General features: G+C 39.7%; 1 protein-coding gene across 1 annotated transcript in view; it reads right to left on the bottom strand.

Moving 5' to 3' along the window:
• Positions 1–2,909: 2,909 nt before the first annotated feature.
• MBTPS2 (membrane bound transcription factor peptidase, site 2) overlaps positions 2,910–14,107 on the bottom strand; it is a 41,287-nt gene continuing 30,089 nt past the window's right edge. The window contains exons 10-11 of the mRNA XM_066176938.1: positions 9,998–10,073; positions 2,910–8,723 (exon numbers count right to left, since the gene is read on the bottom strand). Of these exons, the coding sequence (XP_066033035.1) occupies positions 8,501–8,723; positions 9,998–10,073 (299 nt within the window). The 3' untranslated portion in view covers positions 2,910–8,500. The remainder of the gene's footprint in view (positions 8,724–9,997; positions 10,074–14,107) is intronic.

Below are 14,107 nucleotides of genomic sequence, written 5' to 3'. Positions count from 1 at the left end.
TAGCTGCAGGAATGAAAACAAAGCCAAGGGGCAAAACATTTAAAAAATTGATTTTCTTTATAATTGCATTTGTAAGGTTAACTAACTCGTGCTGAAGGGGGAATGTGGAAACAGGAGAAAAAAAGTTCTGACTTTGCATCCAGACTAACTGAAAGTCAGATTGGTCCTGATCCTCAGTCAGGGCGAAGGATACAACTCTGAAGTCTGAACACCCGGAACTGCTGTCTAGAAGAACAGGCTTTTATTCCCCCTCTGCTCTTACTACCAACGTGTTTCTACCAAGGGTGGAAGTTTGTTGGCTCTAGTTGCAGGTCTGCTCTACGAATGCTTCAATGGAAAAAAAAAAAAAAAAGGATTAAAAATGCTTAATGTGGAGTTATGAACAATCCTGTAAATGAACAAACCACTTCTCTCTATCACTCCTTTCCGTCACTTTATTTCGTTTTTAACTGCAAGTCTCATGTCTTTTCTCCTGCAAATTAAAAACCAGTCAAATGCAGAGTTGTGGCACTTGGCAGAGATGATCACAGTCCCCTCACACAGCCTTGTGTCTACCTGGTGCCTCCACAGCTTGAGGCTGATGGGGTTTTCCTTATAACATCAGCCTTCCTTTTTTTTTTTTGGCTGTAGATAAGGCAGCAACACTAATTTCTGCTGCTTCCAGGCCTGAGGTCAGTGCAGGAGGAGAATGCATGTATTCTGCTAGCCTGACTTTTATACAACAGTCTGGATCACACTATTCTTCATGAGCAGGAAAGCTTATATTTTTGTCAATTTTATGATTTTATGTCAAATATACTTACTCAAAAAGACTCATAGTCTACTGTAATTCATCAGCCAAAAAGAAAAAAATGCAAGGAAGAAAAGGAATCTGTTTGGCTTGATTTGTTGCCCACGTGCAAGCACCTGGTGTGATATAAAATGCCCTCAGGTACCTTTCCAAGTATCCAGCAGCTGGTCCAGAATGTCTTTGATCTCCAGTAGGGTCTCACCCACATCTGGAAGCCCCATGTGTAGGTCTTAGAAACCATGAGACTCATCCACCAGGAGACAAAAGGAGACAAGTGGGGGATGAGTTTCAAAACGTTCTTTCAAGTCAGATTTTTAACCTAAGAACACCTTAGGATATCTCAGACCACATCAGATGCCTGTGTGGGCAACTGAATCAAATTCAGTTGGTCTGGGGAAATCTAAAACAATATCTGGTAATATTTTAATAGATGTCCTCAAAGAGCCATGAAAAGTAAAAGGACAGGAACTTCTGTAATGCAATAGCAAATAAAAAGGATGACATAAAAAAAGAAGAAAAAAGAAAAAAGTTTTTTCAGTTTGAAAGATTCCTTTCAGGAGGAAATAAAAAAGGACGTAGGACCACGTGTTTTCAAGACAGAAGTGGCAGTGACATAGTATTCAGCCACTAATATACTTGCAAAGAACTAAAAAGAGGTAGAACTAATCATAAATGTAGAGAATATGATACATAATCGGTAAGAATATCCAATTGTATTTCAACAACACCACAGCCTTAAAAGTATGAAAGCAAACACCAGACCCACATTTCTCTGAGATAAAAAAGGGGAAATTTTAGTCTAGCTGCAAGACATTTCTGAGCTTAGTCCTCATATATGGTGCAAATTCTCTCAATTTAACACCATAAGATTAGAATCAAATCTTAAATTGTATTTTGTTGTGTAGGTCACATCAAAAGATCTTAAAAATACTTAAAAAATATTTAAGTCAGTTCAGTGCATACAGATCTACTGCAGATGTTTAGGACTGCTTCTCTTTGGTAGTCACTGGTATGACCACAGGAAGAATTTTATTGCTGGTAACTTTATAAAGAAAGCTAAATATGACTCATAGATACAAGATTTATTTTTAAATTTTACTCTGAAATTAAATTTGTGAATAAGGCAACATTCCTCAGCATGACACTAGGATATAAATGATTGTTTTTCCAGACTACAAGAGGAACATACCTAATCACAGTAAAGGGTAACATTTTCAAAACCAAATGAAAAACCTCAGAACTCTCCTAAAAGCTTACATGCTTCAGGGAAAAAAAAAAAAGAAAAAAAGAAAAAGAAAAAAAAAAAGAAGAAAAAAAGCTATAGTATCTACCTTTAACATGGGTAAGAGGAAACAAAAAAGGCATCTCCTCATGTCAGAAAAACACAATTCAGAAAATTGCAAAAACTGCATAGCAACCTATCTGGGAAATCCTACCAATGTGTCCAATCTGTGCTTTGTGTCCATTTGCCATGGTAATCTTTTATCTGGGAACAAAGCCACAACTGCTGAAACAGCTCTGCTTGTATAAAGTAACAGCATGTCCAACAAGCAACAAAGGACGATTTAGTTTTCGGCACAAATAACCTGGCTGGCTCCAGATGAGCTTGCTCAAGGAACAGCAACAACACTTCCCTCTCACACAGAGCTGAAGTACCCTGGTATGCTGTGCTAGCACAGCCCAGACACCACCTGGATACCCAAGGGAACCTGTCCAGAGCCAGCCGGGGGATGTGCCCAGCTCTAGGCTGGCCTGGATAAACAAATCAAAGGGTGGCATATGCAAGTTCACCTTTGACGATCTGACATTCTAAGTTCTTCTCACAGGACTGGCCAGAACAGTGGTTTTGCTTACCCTGATGATGACATCCAGTGTCAAATACTTCAGCTATTACTGTGGTAAGCAGATAAATAATGGAAAGTAAAGTGATAGTTATTACTATTATTTTTAGAAGGTGGTCAGATACCAAATAGGATGGTGCATCTTGTTGGTACCCAGAGAGAGATTATGAATCACACACGAAGCGAACGAGAATATATGACACAATATGGCAATTGCCACTAATAAGGAATTATGTCACTCTACCTTATTTTTAAAATCAGACTTAAGCACATCAACAATCAGACAATGAATTTATTTGCAGGATACATTTATCATACATAGAAAACAATACTTATTGTTTAGTTAATTAAATAGAGAAAAAAAGCAAAACAAAACCACAATACATTATTCAGTGTTCCATATATTTGTTAGCTGACATTTCCAAAATGAAGCTTTCTTTTTTTTCTGTTTTTTTTAAAAAACCCATGATCATGAACAATGCATAGTGAAAACAAAGGGTCTAGAAATCTAACATTCCACAGCTGTGAGTCAGTGTGAAAAATAAGGCCATGTAGAGGAAAAAAAAAACCCCACAGTGAATTTCTAAACAACACATATTCCATTGACAGGCTCCAGATAAGATCAACTTAGTATATGAAATCTAAAAAACAATGTCATGTAAGGAAAAGATGAATTTAAAATATCAATAAACAGCTTGGAAATAGCCTCCAAACTTTCAACCCAGTATCAATGAAGATCAATTATACTATGATGCTGCAAAAACCATCCCAGGATGAACATCTAGAGGTGAGAAATATCCAAGTCCATTTTACAAAATAAGCTACAGCTACCCATGCTACTTATTCAGCACATATTTATCGAAGGAATGACAAAGTGTTAAGAAAAATGTTTGACCACCAGTCACTGAATGATTCAGTGAAGAGCTGGAAAACATATCTTCCTGCTCTGAAATGTTAATTCCAAGTTCTTTTCAGGTTTCATGACAATGTAAACGGAATGAAAGGAATTGCAGTGTCATATCCTGCTCTTTGTTCCCGTCCTTTCACACCGGGTCAGCAGTGTGAAAGTTTCATAAAGCTGCCATAAACTGAAGTCCTTCACTGCCCTTAAACGCTGCCATCTGCTCTTCACACGATGGAGTGGAAGAGCCCAAGGACCAGGAGTCACAGAGCTGCTGTTTTCTGGCAGTCCCCAGTGCTATGTTCCCAAAAGCTGCACTGATGCAGGGTGTGTATCACAGGTAACTCAGCCACATTAAATAACTAATCAACAGAAAATGTTACATGAAATTCAGGATAAAAAGGCTATAAAATATTTGCCAACATTGGATCTTACCTGTGTTAAGATTCAAGATTACTTATTCACAAGATTACAAGAACAAAGCTGAGGCAAGACTGGTTGTAGAAATTGGTCTGAATGCAGGTGTACAGAATGCATATTTTACAAGTAACTACTTATTTCTAGAGTTTACCTCGCATATTTTTAGAACAACTAAATACAGACTAGGCTATATAAACCTTTATAAGCCTTCGTCATCTGTCATTAGTGCTACCCAGATTGGTAGGAAAGCTCTGAATTTGTATGACATACATAATTTATTCTAAAAATACTCCTACAGGTCACCCTTTGACATCATGTAAAATGTATGGGAAGCTATGGGAGCACTGCTGATGTGCTAAACTGAACAAAACATATCCTTATTAAAAGAAAGCTGCAAAAGAAACCCTGAGTGCCATGGAGAGTTCTGTCCTGAAAACTTTATTTCTTCAGTATGTTCTACACAGTCTTGTTCATACCAGTTCTTCAGAACAGCACAAACAGCAGCAGTAAGAGAATGATGGATTCCAAGGCGGACCTTTTTTAGTTGCCCTGAAAAAGCTGTGTTAACCATGCTTGTAGCTGAGGCTTCATAGAAAGTAAGAAACATACTTTAAACATCGTCTGAACAGAACTCATGCAGCTGTGGTTACATCATGTCCCCATCACTTGTCTTCTGTTAATAAAAAAGTTAAGAATTGCTCATGAGAGGAAAACATAAATTTTTATCTTCAAATCCAGAGAAAACCACTGAGAGAATTCACAGAGAGAAGGAACAAAAAAACAAAGGCCTACAATGCAGAATATGGAGGACTACTGTAAGCTATCTCTAAAAAAGCACTAATCCATCCTATGACCATGAATGTATCTGTTATACAAATGTATGTATACACACATATCCACAAATGTAGGATTATCACTGAAAGAAACTATCAACATGGTTGTTTCATTTAAATAAGAAGGATGAGTTAACAAATCTTCCACTGTGGCTCATAATTTGAGATGACTAATCTGCAAGTTTGTCTATACTTTTTCTAGTGAAGCCTCTTCCATTTAATTTGTACAGAAGCAAGCGGGTTTTAATTTCCTAAATCAGCAAAGAGCATGTAACATCCCCCATGCTAAGGAATTAGCCATTTTCATGTCATATCATGCATTATCAGAACATGCTGTGTAAGTATTTGCTGATATAAAAAACAATTTCATAAAAAACAAAGCAGAACAATGATTATAATTATGGAATTCTTCTGAAAAATTTCAAACAAAAGCCAAGTATAACATTTCTGAATATTAGACATTACTTTTTCCATCTGATACAGATTTAAAATGCATAGTATATACATAAATAGTAGCAGCCATCCAATCTTTAAGAGTGCTGTGTTTTAAAGTCCAGTCAATATCCCTATAATTATATTGATGGATTCCATATTAAAGATTCTGAGGGGCTAATTAGAATAAGATGTAGAAGGATTTAATTTAAAGACTTCCTATTTTTACAAAAACAAAACACACATCAGAAATACTCCAGTAAAAATCCAACACACAAAAATCACTCTGTACCTTCGTGTTTTCTCTTGCTAAATAAATGACCAAAACCCCAGGAAAAATCCTCCCAGTAAATGTATGTATGGCACATGCTTATTGGAATGTAATCCATATGTTAGGATTATAGAGAATGAAATGGATCCACTGAACAACTTCTTCTTCAGAGAGCAGTCCAACCTAACTATTACCCTTGTCCACGCTAATCTGAGATGTGCTGGCTCACCATTTATACTCAGTTTGTTTAAAGTCTTGATTTAAAGAACCTGTACACACCTAAATCAACCTTTACTCAGTTGAATTTTAGCATGTGGAGAAATGGACTCATGAATTATTTTTAAGCACTTCTAGCACTCTCCTCCATACAAGATATCTAGGGTATTTACAGTGCACTGGTGTGTCTGTTCTGCTAAAGCCACGAGCAATGTCTTCTCCACCCTCTTCTTGCTTATGAGGTCAGACACAGACTGAAGTTCCACTTAGTAAAACAGTGGCTTTCAGTGACTGTAAACTGGCTTTAGCTTCATTTGATAAAACTTCATGTTTTGGTAGCACACTAAAAAACCAGGAACAGCCTGCCAGCCTCATTATAGCAGATGAAATTTGTGCATGTCAGTTCAGAAGCTTTGGATTTTTCTAAATCTGTTGCCTACATCTTCAAGAGAGGCACTATGCTCAAGGATTGTTCCAAGCCATTGTAGTCAACATTAATAAATAAAAATCAAACTTGACATGTTTTGAAAGTAAATATGCTGTCTTACTAAACTACATTAAAACTTCTAAGTGCAAATTAATTTTTTGCACTGTAAATTGGATGAGACAGAGGAAAGTGTCATAGAGCCACTGAAAGGAAGAGCTCAGATCAGTAAACAGCCACCTAGGTGAGTGAGCAGTCTCGAACAGAGCCTCAGAGCCAGGCCTTGTGCAAGGACCAGGCTGCTCCTGTTTCCCTGTCCACGGAGTGATGGCAGAGTGGCCCATCAGAACTGCTACTCTGAAACCTCTGTATGTTTCCAGGAGTGATGACAAGTTAAGACTTACAGGGTGTAGTTTGTTTTTTCTTTCTTGCACTTTGTGTTACTTTTAATGGTCCCCAAAGGGGCCAGCTCACACTGGGTCGGAGGATTTACTCTCTCCTACCAGGACCTGTCCCAATTTGCCTGGGTTGAAATGACTGAAAAGGAGAGGCTCGGGCCAGTCACCCCACAGAGGTGAACTTCAAGGGCCCACCCAGCTTGTGGCAGCACTGGAAAGGGATGTAAACTAGCCAACAACAAATAAATACACATGGTCTCTCATTACTGCTTGCATCATCGTATGAAAGGAGTGCATCTTTTAGTGTGAAAGTTACTGTGCAAAAGCACACATCAGTGGGCAAATGCATAGAGTTATGAATCTGTGCAGCAACACCAGGAACTGGGCTCAGCCCCCCTTTGAAATTACCCAGGCCTTCACCTCAAGTGCCAAAAGAATCTATTTCACCTGATCATGGGTGTTTTAGTACTCCCTGTAGGTCAGGATCTGTGAGCTTAGGTTCCAGTTGAGTTCCTGATGGAAAGGCCATTTCTGTAAAGGAACTCTGAGCTGCAGCAGCTCCTATGGGGAGCACTGCATGAGGCAGAAGTTGCAAGGTATTTTTCAAAAATTTCCTTTTTCAAACATTTAGGATCCCAAATCACAGCATTTTTGTCTAAATATCAGCCTATATTGAGGCAAGGCTCTGACTGAACCCAATTTATATAAACTAGGCAATACATCACAGGAGGACAAGACATTCAATATACAATCCTATTGGGTACAAAACATTACAGACCTAAAGAGCTTCAAAGCATGTCAGACATAATACAGTCAGTGAAACACTGACTGTTCTTCCACTGTTCATTTAAGAACAAGGATATGGTCTGTATTCATCTCAGAAAGCAAAGCTAAATGTTTAAACAGTTCAAGTCACAATCATTTTCTTCCTCTAAATAATTCATATCTAAGACCAGCTAAATGTCTTTGTTGGCTATCTTTGAACAAAATGAATCCTAGCAAAGGAAAACTACCCTTTGAAATACAGAAAACCATCAGTGAGTTACTGTACATATTACATGCATAGCATCAGAAGATAGACACCATAAAAACAATAGGTTTCACTTTCAACTGTGAACAGGTAGAATACAGTATTATTTTCTGAGTAAAACACCACAAACTTTACATATCACTTAGGAAAACTGTGCTCAGCATACTTCAGCACTCAGAAACTAAATTTCAGTTATCTTGTAGCTATTGCTGACAAATATTGCCTTTAAAAAAACTTCAGCTGTGTACGATAATACACACCTGAAAGTGTAAGCAACGCAAATGTGGGCTTTGTTATCCTCCCACATGCTTCACTTTTAGCAGACATTGGCACTTCTCATCTACATCCTGAAGACGACATTCCTCCAGTCATTTTGGCCAGGTGAAAAGGAACACCACTAACCCAAATGGCTGCTCTCTCCCCATTAACACATGGTAAGCATTTACCTAGCTTTTCCCTACTTTGAGACCAGACTTTAGGGCTTCTTAGAATCCACTTTGGTAGAATACCAGACTAAAAAAACCAAAACAAGTCACTGAAGACTATGTTGATTGAGAAATGATCAGAGCCCACACAGAAAATAATTTAAATTAAAAATAACACTGGGTTTTTTCCTCCCACTTTACAAATGTTTGAAGCAAAATAATTCCCTTGAGATTTGAATTAATGAAGTCTGATTTTTTCCTGTGAAATCTTAAAATGCAATTTCTCCAAAATTAATACAGTGCTTAAAGAGTAAATAAAAAGGCTCCTACTTTTTCCTATTAGATTTCCCATGACCACAGGCATGGTGTTGTAAAGTTTTAAATTAAAACAGCAACTACCAGTTGATTGTTCTTTCAGTGTCATTTTAAGGGAATTATTTCGATCTCAGTACTGGACAAATTTTAAAAGGTAATGGATTCATTACTTCTGTGTACTTTAATGGAAGAATATCCAATGTTCTATCGTGCTGTCACCATCCAAAGTCCCAGTGCAACATTGGCAGCCAAAAGTGCACTACCAGCAAGCAAAATCAAAAAGCCAACAAGCTCTCTGTTATGTTTTTCTACAATCAGGGAGCTTAGTGTGGCTTCCAGGAAGGAATTTAATATCCATTGACCATCCAGAGCGAAGCAGGGTACAGCATTGATAACTGCCAGGGCTCCTGATAGTGAGATGAGGTACCTGGTTGAACGCAGTTAAGGTTCATAAAAGAAGATACATGTATTGCATTTCTAGTATGCAGAGAGAGACACACAAAGGTTATTTTTCTAGCTGCCACTCTGTTTCACAGAAATTATATGAATAAAATTAGTTTCACGCTGTAACATACCCACTCAGAGAATTGCCTTTATAGATTTTTATTTTTTAAGAGCTAAGTTTGGATACTTAAACTTGCACTCTTCACAACTTGAGTGAAAGGAAGAAACAGCAAAACCACCATCTTCTTCCATCTTCTTTGCTTGCTTTGTGTGGTTTTGGAGGAAGGTTATAGCTCTGACACTCTGCCTGAACTAAGAAGGTATTCTAGACCCAAGTATGAAATCATGATTAGGACTATTTTCCAAAACACTCCCTAGTAAATGACTAGAATATAATCAGAAATCTGACTTATCTCTCCTACTTACCTGTTAGCCAGAAAAGCTGAGTGGATTCCTGTGCATTTGTGTGCATCTGAGAATGAGGCACAGGCAAGTAATCTCTACTGTTGGTTCAAGAGTTACTAACTGCAGTACCTACCTCCATCCTAAATGGACAGACCAGAAGACATGAGTCAGAAAGCAGCTCGGGCAGCATGAACCTTGTTGTGTTCTCAAAAAAAGGGAGCTTATGTGGTACCTCTACTCTGGTTCTATGGACTTGTTATTAAACTGAACTAACACAGTTTAATTATTCTATGGCCATGCATAAACTATTCAGTTTCTAAGGCTAAGGGCTCCTAGACTAGCCGTATTCAAGTCTACTAATCTATATGTATGAATATATAATCTTGTTCATTAATAAGCATTAACTGTATTATCCTGGTTTTTGAATAGGTATTTTCTTTTCTTTTGAAAAAAAAAAAAATAAACCAACCATATCCTGTTATTTAGTTCAGTATAATGACACAGAAATAATAAAACTCAGACATTACAAAGCTAGCAAGAACATCTCATTTTTCCTGACTTAAATTCAGGCTTACTTTGGCTTTCTTGTCACATCTGTTAAGGCTCACCCTCAAGGGTTAAAAAAGTACTGATCAGAAACATGCTCTTAAGCACAGGAAAGTGAGAGATTTCATTTTTAGCTTGGCACATGGACAATAATCAATGCAGAGATGAAAAAAAGATGTGAAATCTCTACAAAAATATTTCAGGGCATCCTGTCTAAAATGACATCCAACTGAAATTTTGCTAGGTCACTAAATTCTGAACAGTTCCCTTCTTACCTTAAAAGAACAAACATACTTCAAAGGATACTTGCAAAATGTCTCTATCACCACAGGCAGATCGATACTTAGAAAGTTTTGTCGTGGTACAAAACTGCTGAGACTCACTGAAATGAAAATACACACAGCATGAAAAGTCATTCCAGGGTTATAACATTATGAATTTTAGATTATAATTTTGTAGAAAAATCACATGTGAAATGACCTTCTTCTAGGACAAATAATCAATCTCAATAAAGGTTTGAATGTCTTTTTTTTTGTTTTTACAAGAGTGCAGCTTTTATATTTTTCTTAAACATGGCCACTACCACAGTAAAGTCACTACACAAAGCACAGTTAGCATTTCAGTAAAACTAGATCTAAAATACATATTTTCAGACGCATCTTTAGTCATAAAGACCCCACTGTATGACTCCAGTATTTTTCAAAGAGAAGAGATTATAGTTACCAGACTTTTTCAACATATGCAGTCCACATGCATACTGTGGGTACACACATGTATTTTCTCTGAAGGCCAGAAAAAATTTCTCTTACAGTACTTGCAGAAAATCCCCCTAACCTGAGGCTGAGCCCATGGTGTACAGGAATGGGGGAAATGGGGAGCAGAATTCTGGAGTCCCTCTGAGAAAGCAAAGGCTACGAGGGGGTGCACAGCCGCATCATGCAACACCAGTTAGCCAGTACATAAGTAGCTTCTCTTTTGTGTTCAGATGAGAAGTGACTTCAAGATATAACTTGGTGCAACTCAAAAACCTGGGAGGTGGGACTTGGCATCCTTAAAAATAGTGACTGGAAAATTACAGTGTCAAGGACCTAATCCTGAATACTTCATTATTGTACACACTGCTCTTTGAAGGTGTATGTGAAGCTTCAGTAGACTGCATGTCAAATGTTTCTGAGAGATTCTTCAAGGCAAGTGCAGTAGTCTGAGACCTGCCAGAAGGCACTTTGTTAGTACAGGGATGTTCCATCCAAGTAGCATTCTGGGTCTGCCAGCACCAGGGACTGTTAGAGAAGCATTCTGTGACAGCTGCAAGAAAGACACCTTTCCTAACTAAAAGGAAGGCACAGCAGTGTCTTATCCCCCAGAAGGAAGAGGTTAGGGAAAATTAATGCAGAATTAGCAAACCACCTTAAGAATAAACTTGCATTGTACCACCAATATTCTCTGTCTTTAAAGAACAACTATAGATGTGAGTTGCCACCCACAATGGCCTGAATTTTTCCTACCTATGTGGAGAATAGTTATAGCCATAAGAAATACATCCCTCCACAGAGATATTTGAAGGCAAGAGTTCAAATCCCACTCAATACAAACATCCCTTGGGAAAGAAACAGTTTAACCCTAGGCTAAGAGAATACTGGGAATGCAACATACCAAAAGGGCTGCTAAGTATATCTTACTCAAGAGTGAGATCAGATTTCTTCAGGTTCAATAAAGAATTCAAGGACACAGCAACAAAGGTGAGGGAAAGTAGTTCTAAAGTCACATAAGGCAGAGATTTGGTCCATTCAGTCACATAAATATATTTTTTTCTGTTAATAGATGCCCTTCTGATAAGCAAACACACCATGGGCTGGAAAGATATGGAGAACCAAAAAGAATGGGTTTGGTGTGGCAACAAGCAGAAAACTTTTCAGTATCAAAACTGCCAGTGTGCTTGAAAGTCGTATTTTTGCTTAAAGCTTAAGGCTGACCTTTGATTTAGGGGAACTGAGAGAAAATAAATCTGTTGGACAACTGAGTGAAAGACACAACAGACAGAAATCCTGGACACCACCCAGCTCAGAAAGTCAGAGGTATCCAAGTCAATTACAGAATCATAGAATGATTTGAGTAGGAAGGGACCTTAAACATCACGTTGTTCCAACCTCCCTGGTACAGGCAGGAACATCTTCTATTAGACCAGGTTGCTCAAAACCCCATCCAGCCTTGCCTTGAACACTAACTACCAGGAATGGGACATCCACCATTTCTATGGGAACATGTTTCAGTGCCTCACCATGTTTAGTGAAGAATTTCTTCATTGTACCTTATCTCTTTGTAGAAGAAAGCCTGTAGGATAAGACACTGATTATCACAGATACAACTGGGAAGTTCTTTGAAACATTCTACGTGTTTGTCTAGCAGTTTTTAGTATTCAAAGCATTATGGTAAAAAAATGGTAGAACAACAAAAAAACCCCAAAGATACAGTATATTTTCCCTTATATCTATTCTACACACAAAATTACTTAACTAAATGCAATATTTTATTAAAATACTCTTTTAGCCTTATTTTAAAAATTACATTGGTTAACCAAGCAGACACAATAGCCTTCTGCAGCTTGATACAGAGGCTTGCCCCAGTGCAGGTGCAGGACCCTGTACTTGGACTTATTGAACCTCACGAGGGTACTTTTCAAGCTTGTTCACGTCCGTCTGGATGGCTTCCCATCCTTCAGGTGTGCCAACTGCACCACTCAGCTTGGCATTGTCTGCAAACTTGTAGAAGGTGTACGTGATCCTGCAGCGGGAAGGCTGTGTCCCAGCCCTGGGGTGGAGCTGCCCTATGGGATGTGCTCTCCTGCTTGGGAGGGCAGCTTCCCAGGAACACCCTGAGTGCCATCCCCACACAGCCCCACCCTGTCTGCCCACTCATTCCAGGGCCATGAGGTTACACAGCCCCACAGTGCTGTGGGAGGCTGTCACACAGCCTCCAGCAGCTCTCCATGAACATCCTGAGTGCCATCCCCACACAGCCCGGCCCTGGCTGCAAGAGGCCATGAGGTCATAGAGCCTCATGGCACTGCACTGGCCATAAGAACCAACTGCTCAGCCCCCATCCCTGACTGCAGCAGCAGCAGTGTGTTGGAAGAGGCACCATGGCCCTTGTCCACTGTCTCTTCCTCTCCCTCCTCATCCTCCTGATGGTCCTGCATCCTGGGGCTGCCATCGACGCTCCACAGAAATCACAGGAAGCAGGTAAGCTGCCAACACTGCTCCAGCCTTCCATGGGCTAGTGGGGTCTTCTCACCAATGTTTTTTCCTCCAGTGCTTTAGTGAGGGTTTCCCCTGTGTGAGTGCTCTCCTGTTAATAGAGTCCCAAGGGTCCATCTCTCCTCCAGGGGTCTTGCACATTGTGTTTGAAGAGTGTTGAGCTGCCAGCTCAGAGGTCCCCAGGTCCTCTTCTGCAGCTCTGGCAATCCACTGACATCTGGCTTCCACATTGTCACCTGACCCCCAACCAGTGCTTCTGTACAGAAAAGCAGAAGATCCCAACATGCAATGGAAACACTTCCCTGTGCTTGTTTCTAGCTGACTCTCTAGCAGATTCTCTGGCAGCTTGGCAGAAAGATGGTTTGGAGCCCTTGGGCAAGCCTGAACCATGTAAGTTCTCAGTGTCCCTTCCTTTGAAAGAAAAATTATCAATAATGTGTCAACAGCTTATTAATGAGCAATGTTCTTTAAGATGTCAAGGCTAATGGCTTGCGGAAATCTCCAGTCATCAAGCATATACATAATCCCTCAGGTAAGTTAGTTGGAAGAAGGTACATTTACCTTTTAATCTTCCTTCCATGTGAAATGCAAGTTGCTCATTCCCAGGCCTTGCCCTTGGCATGGCTGGTAATTGCTGTCCTGTGGTCAGCACAGGAAGGCTGTGTGGCAGCAGGCTCTTTCCTCAGGGCCTACTCTTGCATGTCACATCAGCAACTAAGCTGAAAGTGTGTTAGGTTCAAGACATCTGGATCCCATTGCAGAGACAAAAACAGGACTCTTGCACAAACATAGCTACCCCTGCAGCTTCATCCCCGAGTTTGCCCCAAGTACCTAGACGGCCAAAGCATAAAAGTAGCCCCAAGCAGGATCCCTCTCCTGAGCTGAGGTCCAGATCACTGTTCTGACTCGTACATTGGGCAAGGAAGCTAGAGGGAACCTTCCCATCCTCCTGCATGCTCCATGCCTCAGCCATGCTGAGGCTTTACTTGTCTCTGCTTTTTGAAAGTGCTGCCAAAGACTGGAGAAAAACAGAAAGAGAAAGCTGGTGAATCTCCTCAAGCAGACCCAAGGCACTCAGGTACTGGGCAGTCCTGCTGGGGTCCCTTATGGGGAGACACATTCTGAAACCTGGGAAGTGGCTGCAAGGGGCGCCCCGGCTGGG

This window comes from Chamaea fasciata, unplaced genomic scaffold (genome assembly GCF_029207755.1).
Source record: "Chamaea fasciata isolate MVZ Bird 193981 ecotype frontalis unplaced genomic scaffold, bChaFas1.0.hap1 SCAF_2, whole genome shotgun sequence".
NCBI classification, from domain to species: Eukaryota; Metazoa; Chordata; class Aves; order Passeriformes; family Sylviidae; genus Chamaea; species Chamaea fasciata.
The sequence above is the reverse complement of the archived record's forward strand: the minus strand, read 5'-3'. Positions and strand labels throughout refer to the sequence as shown.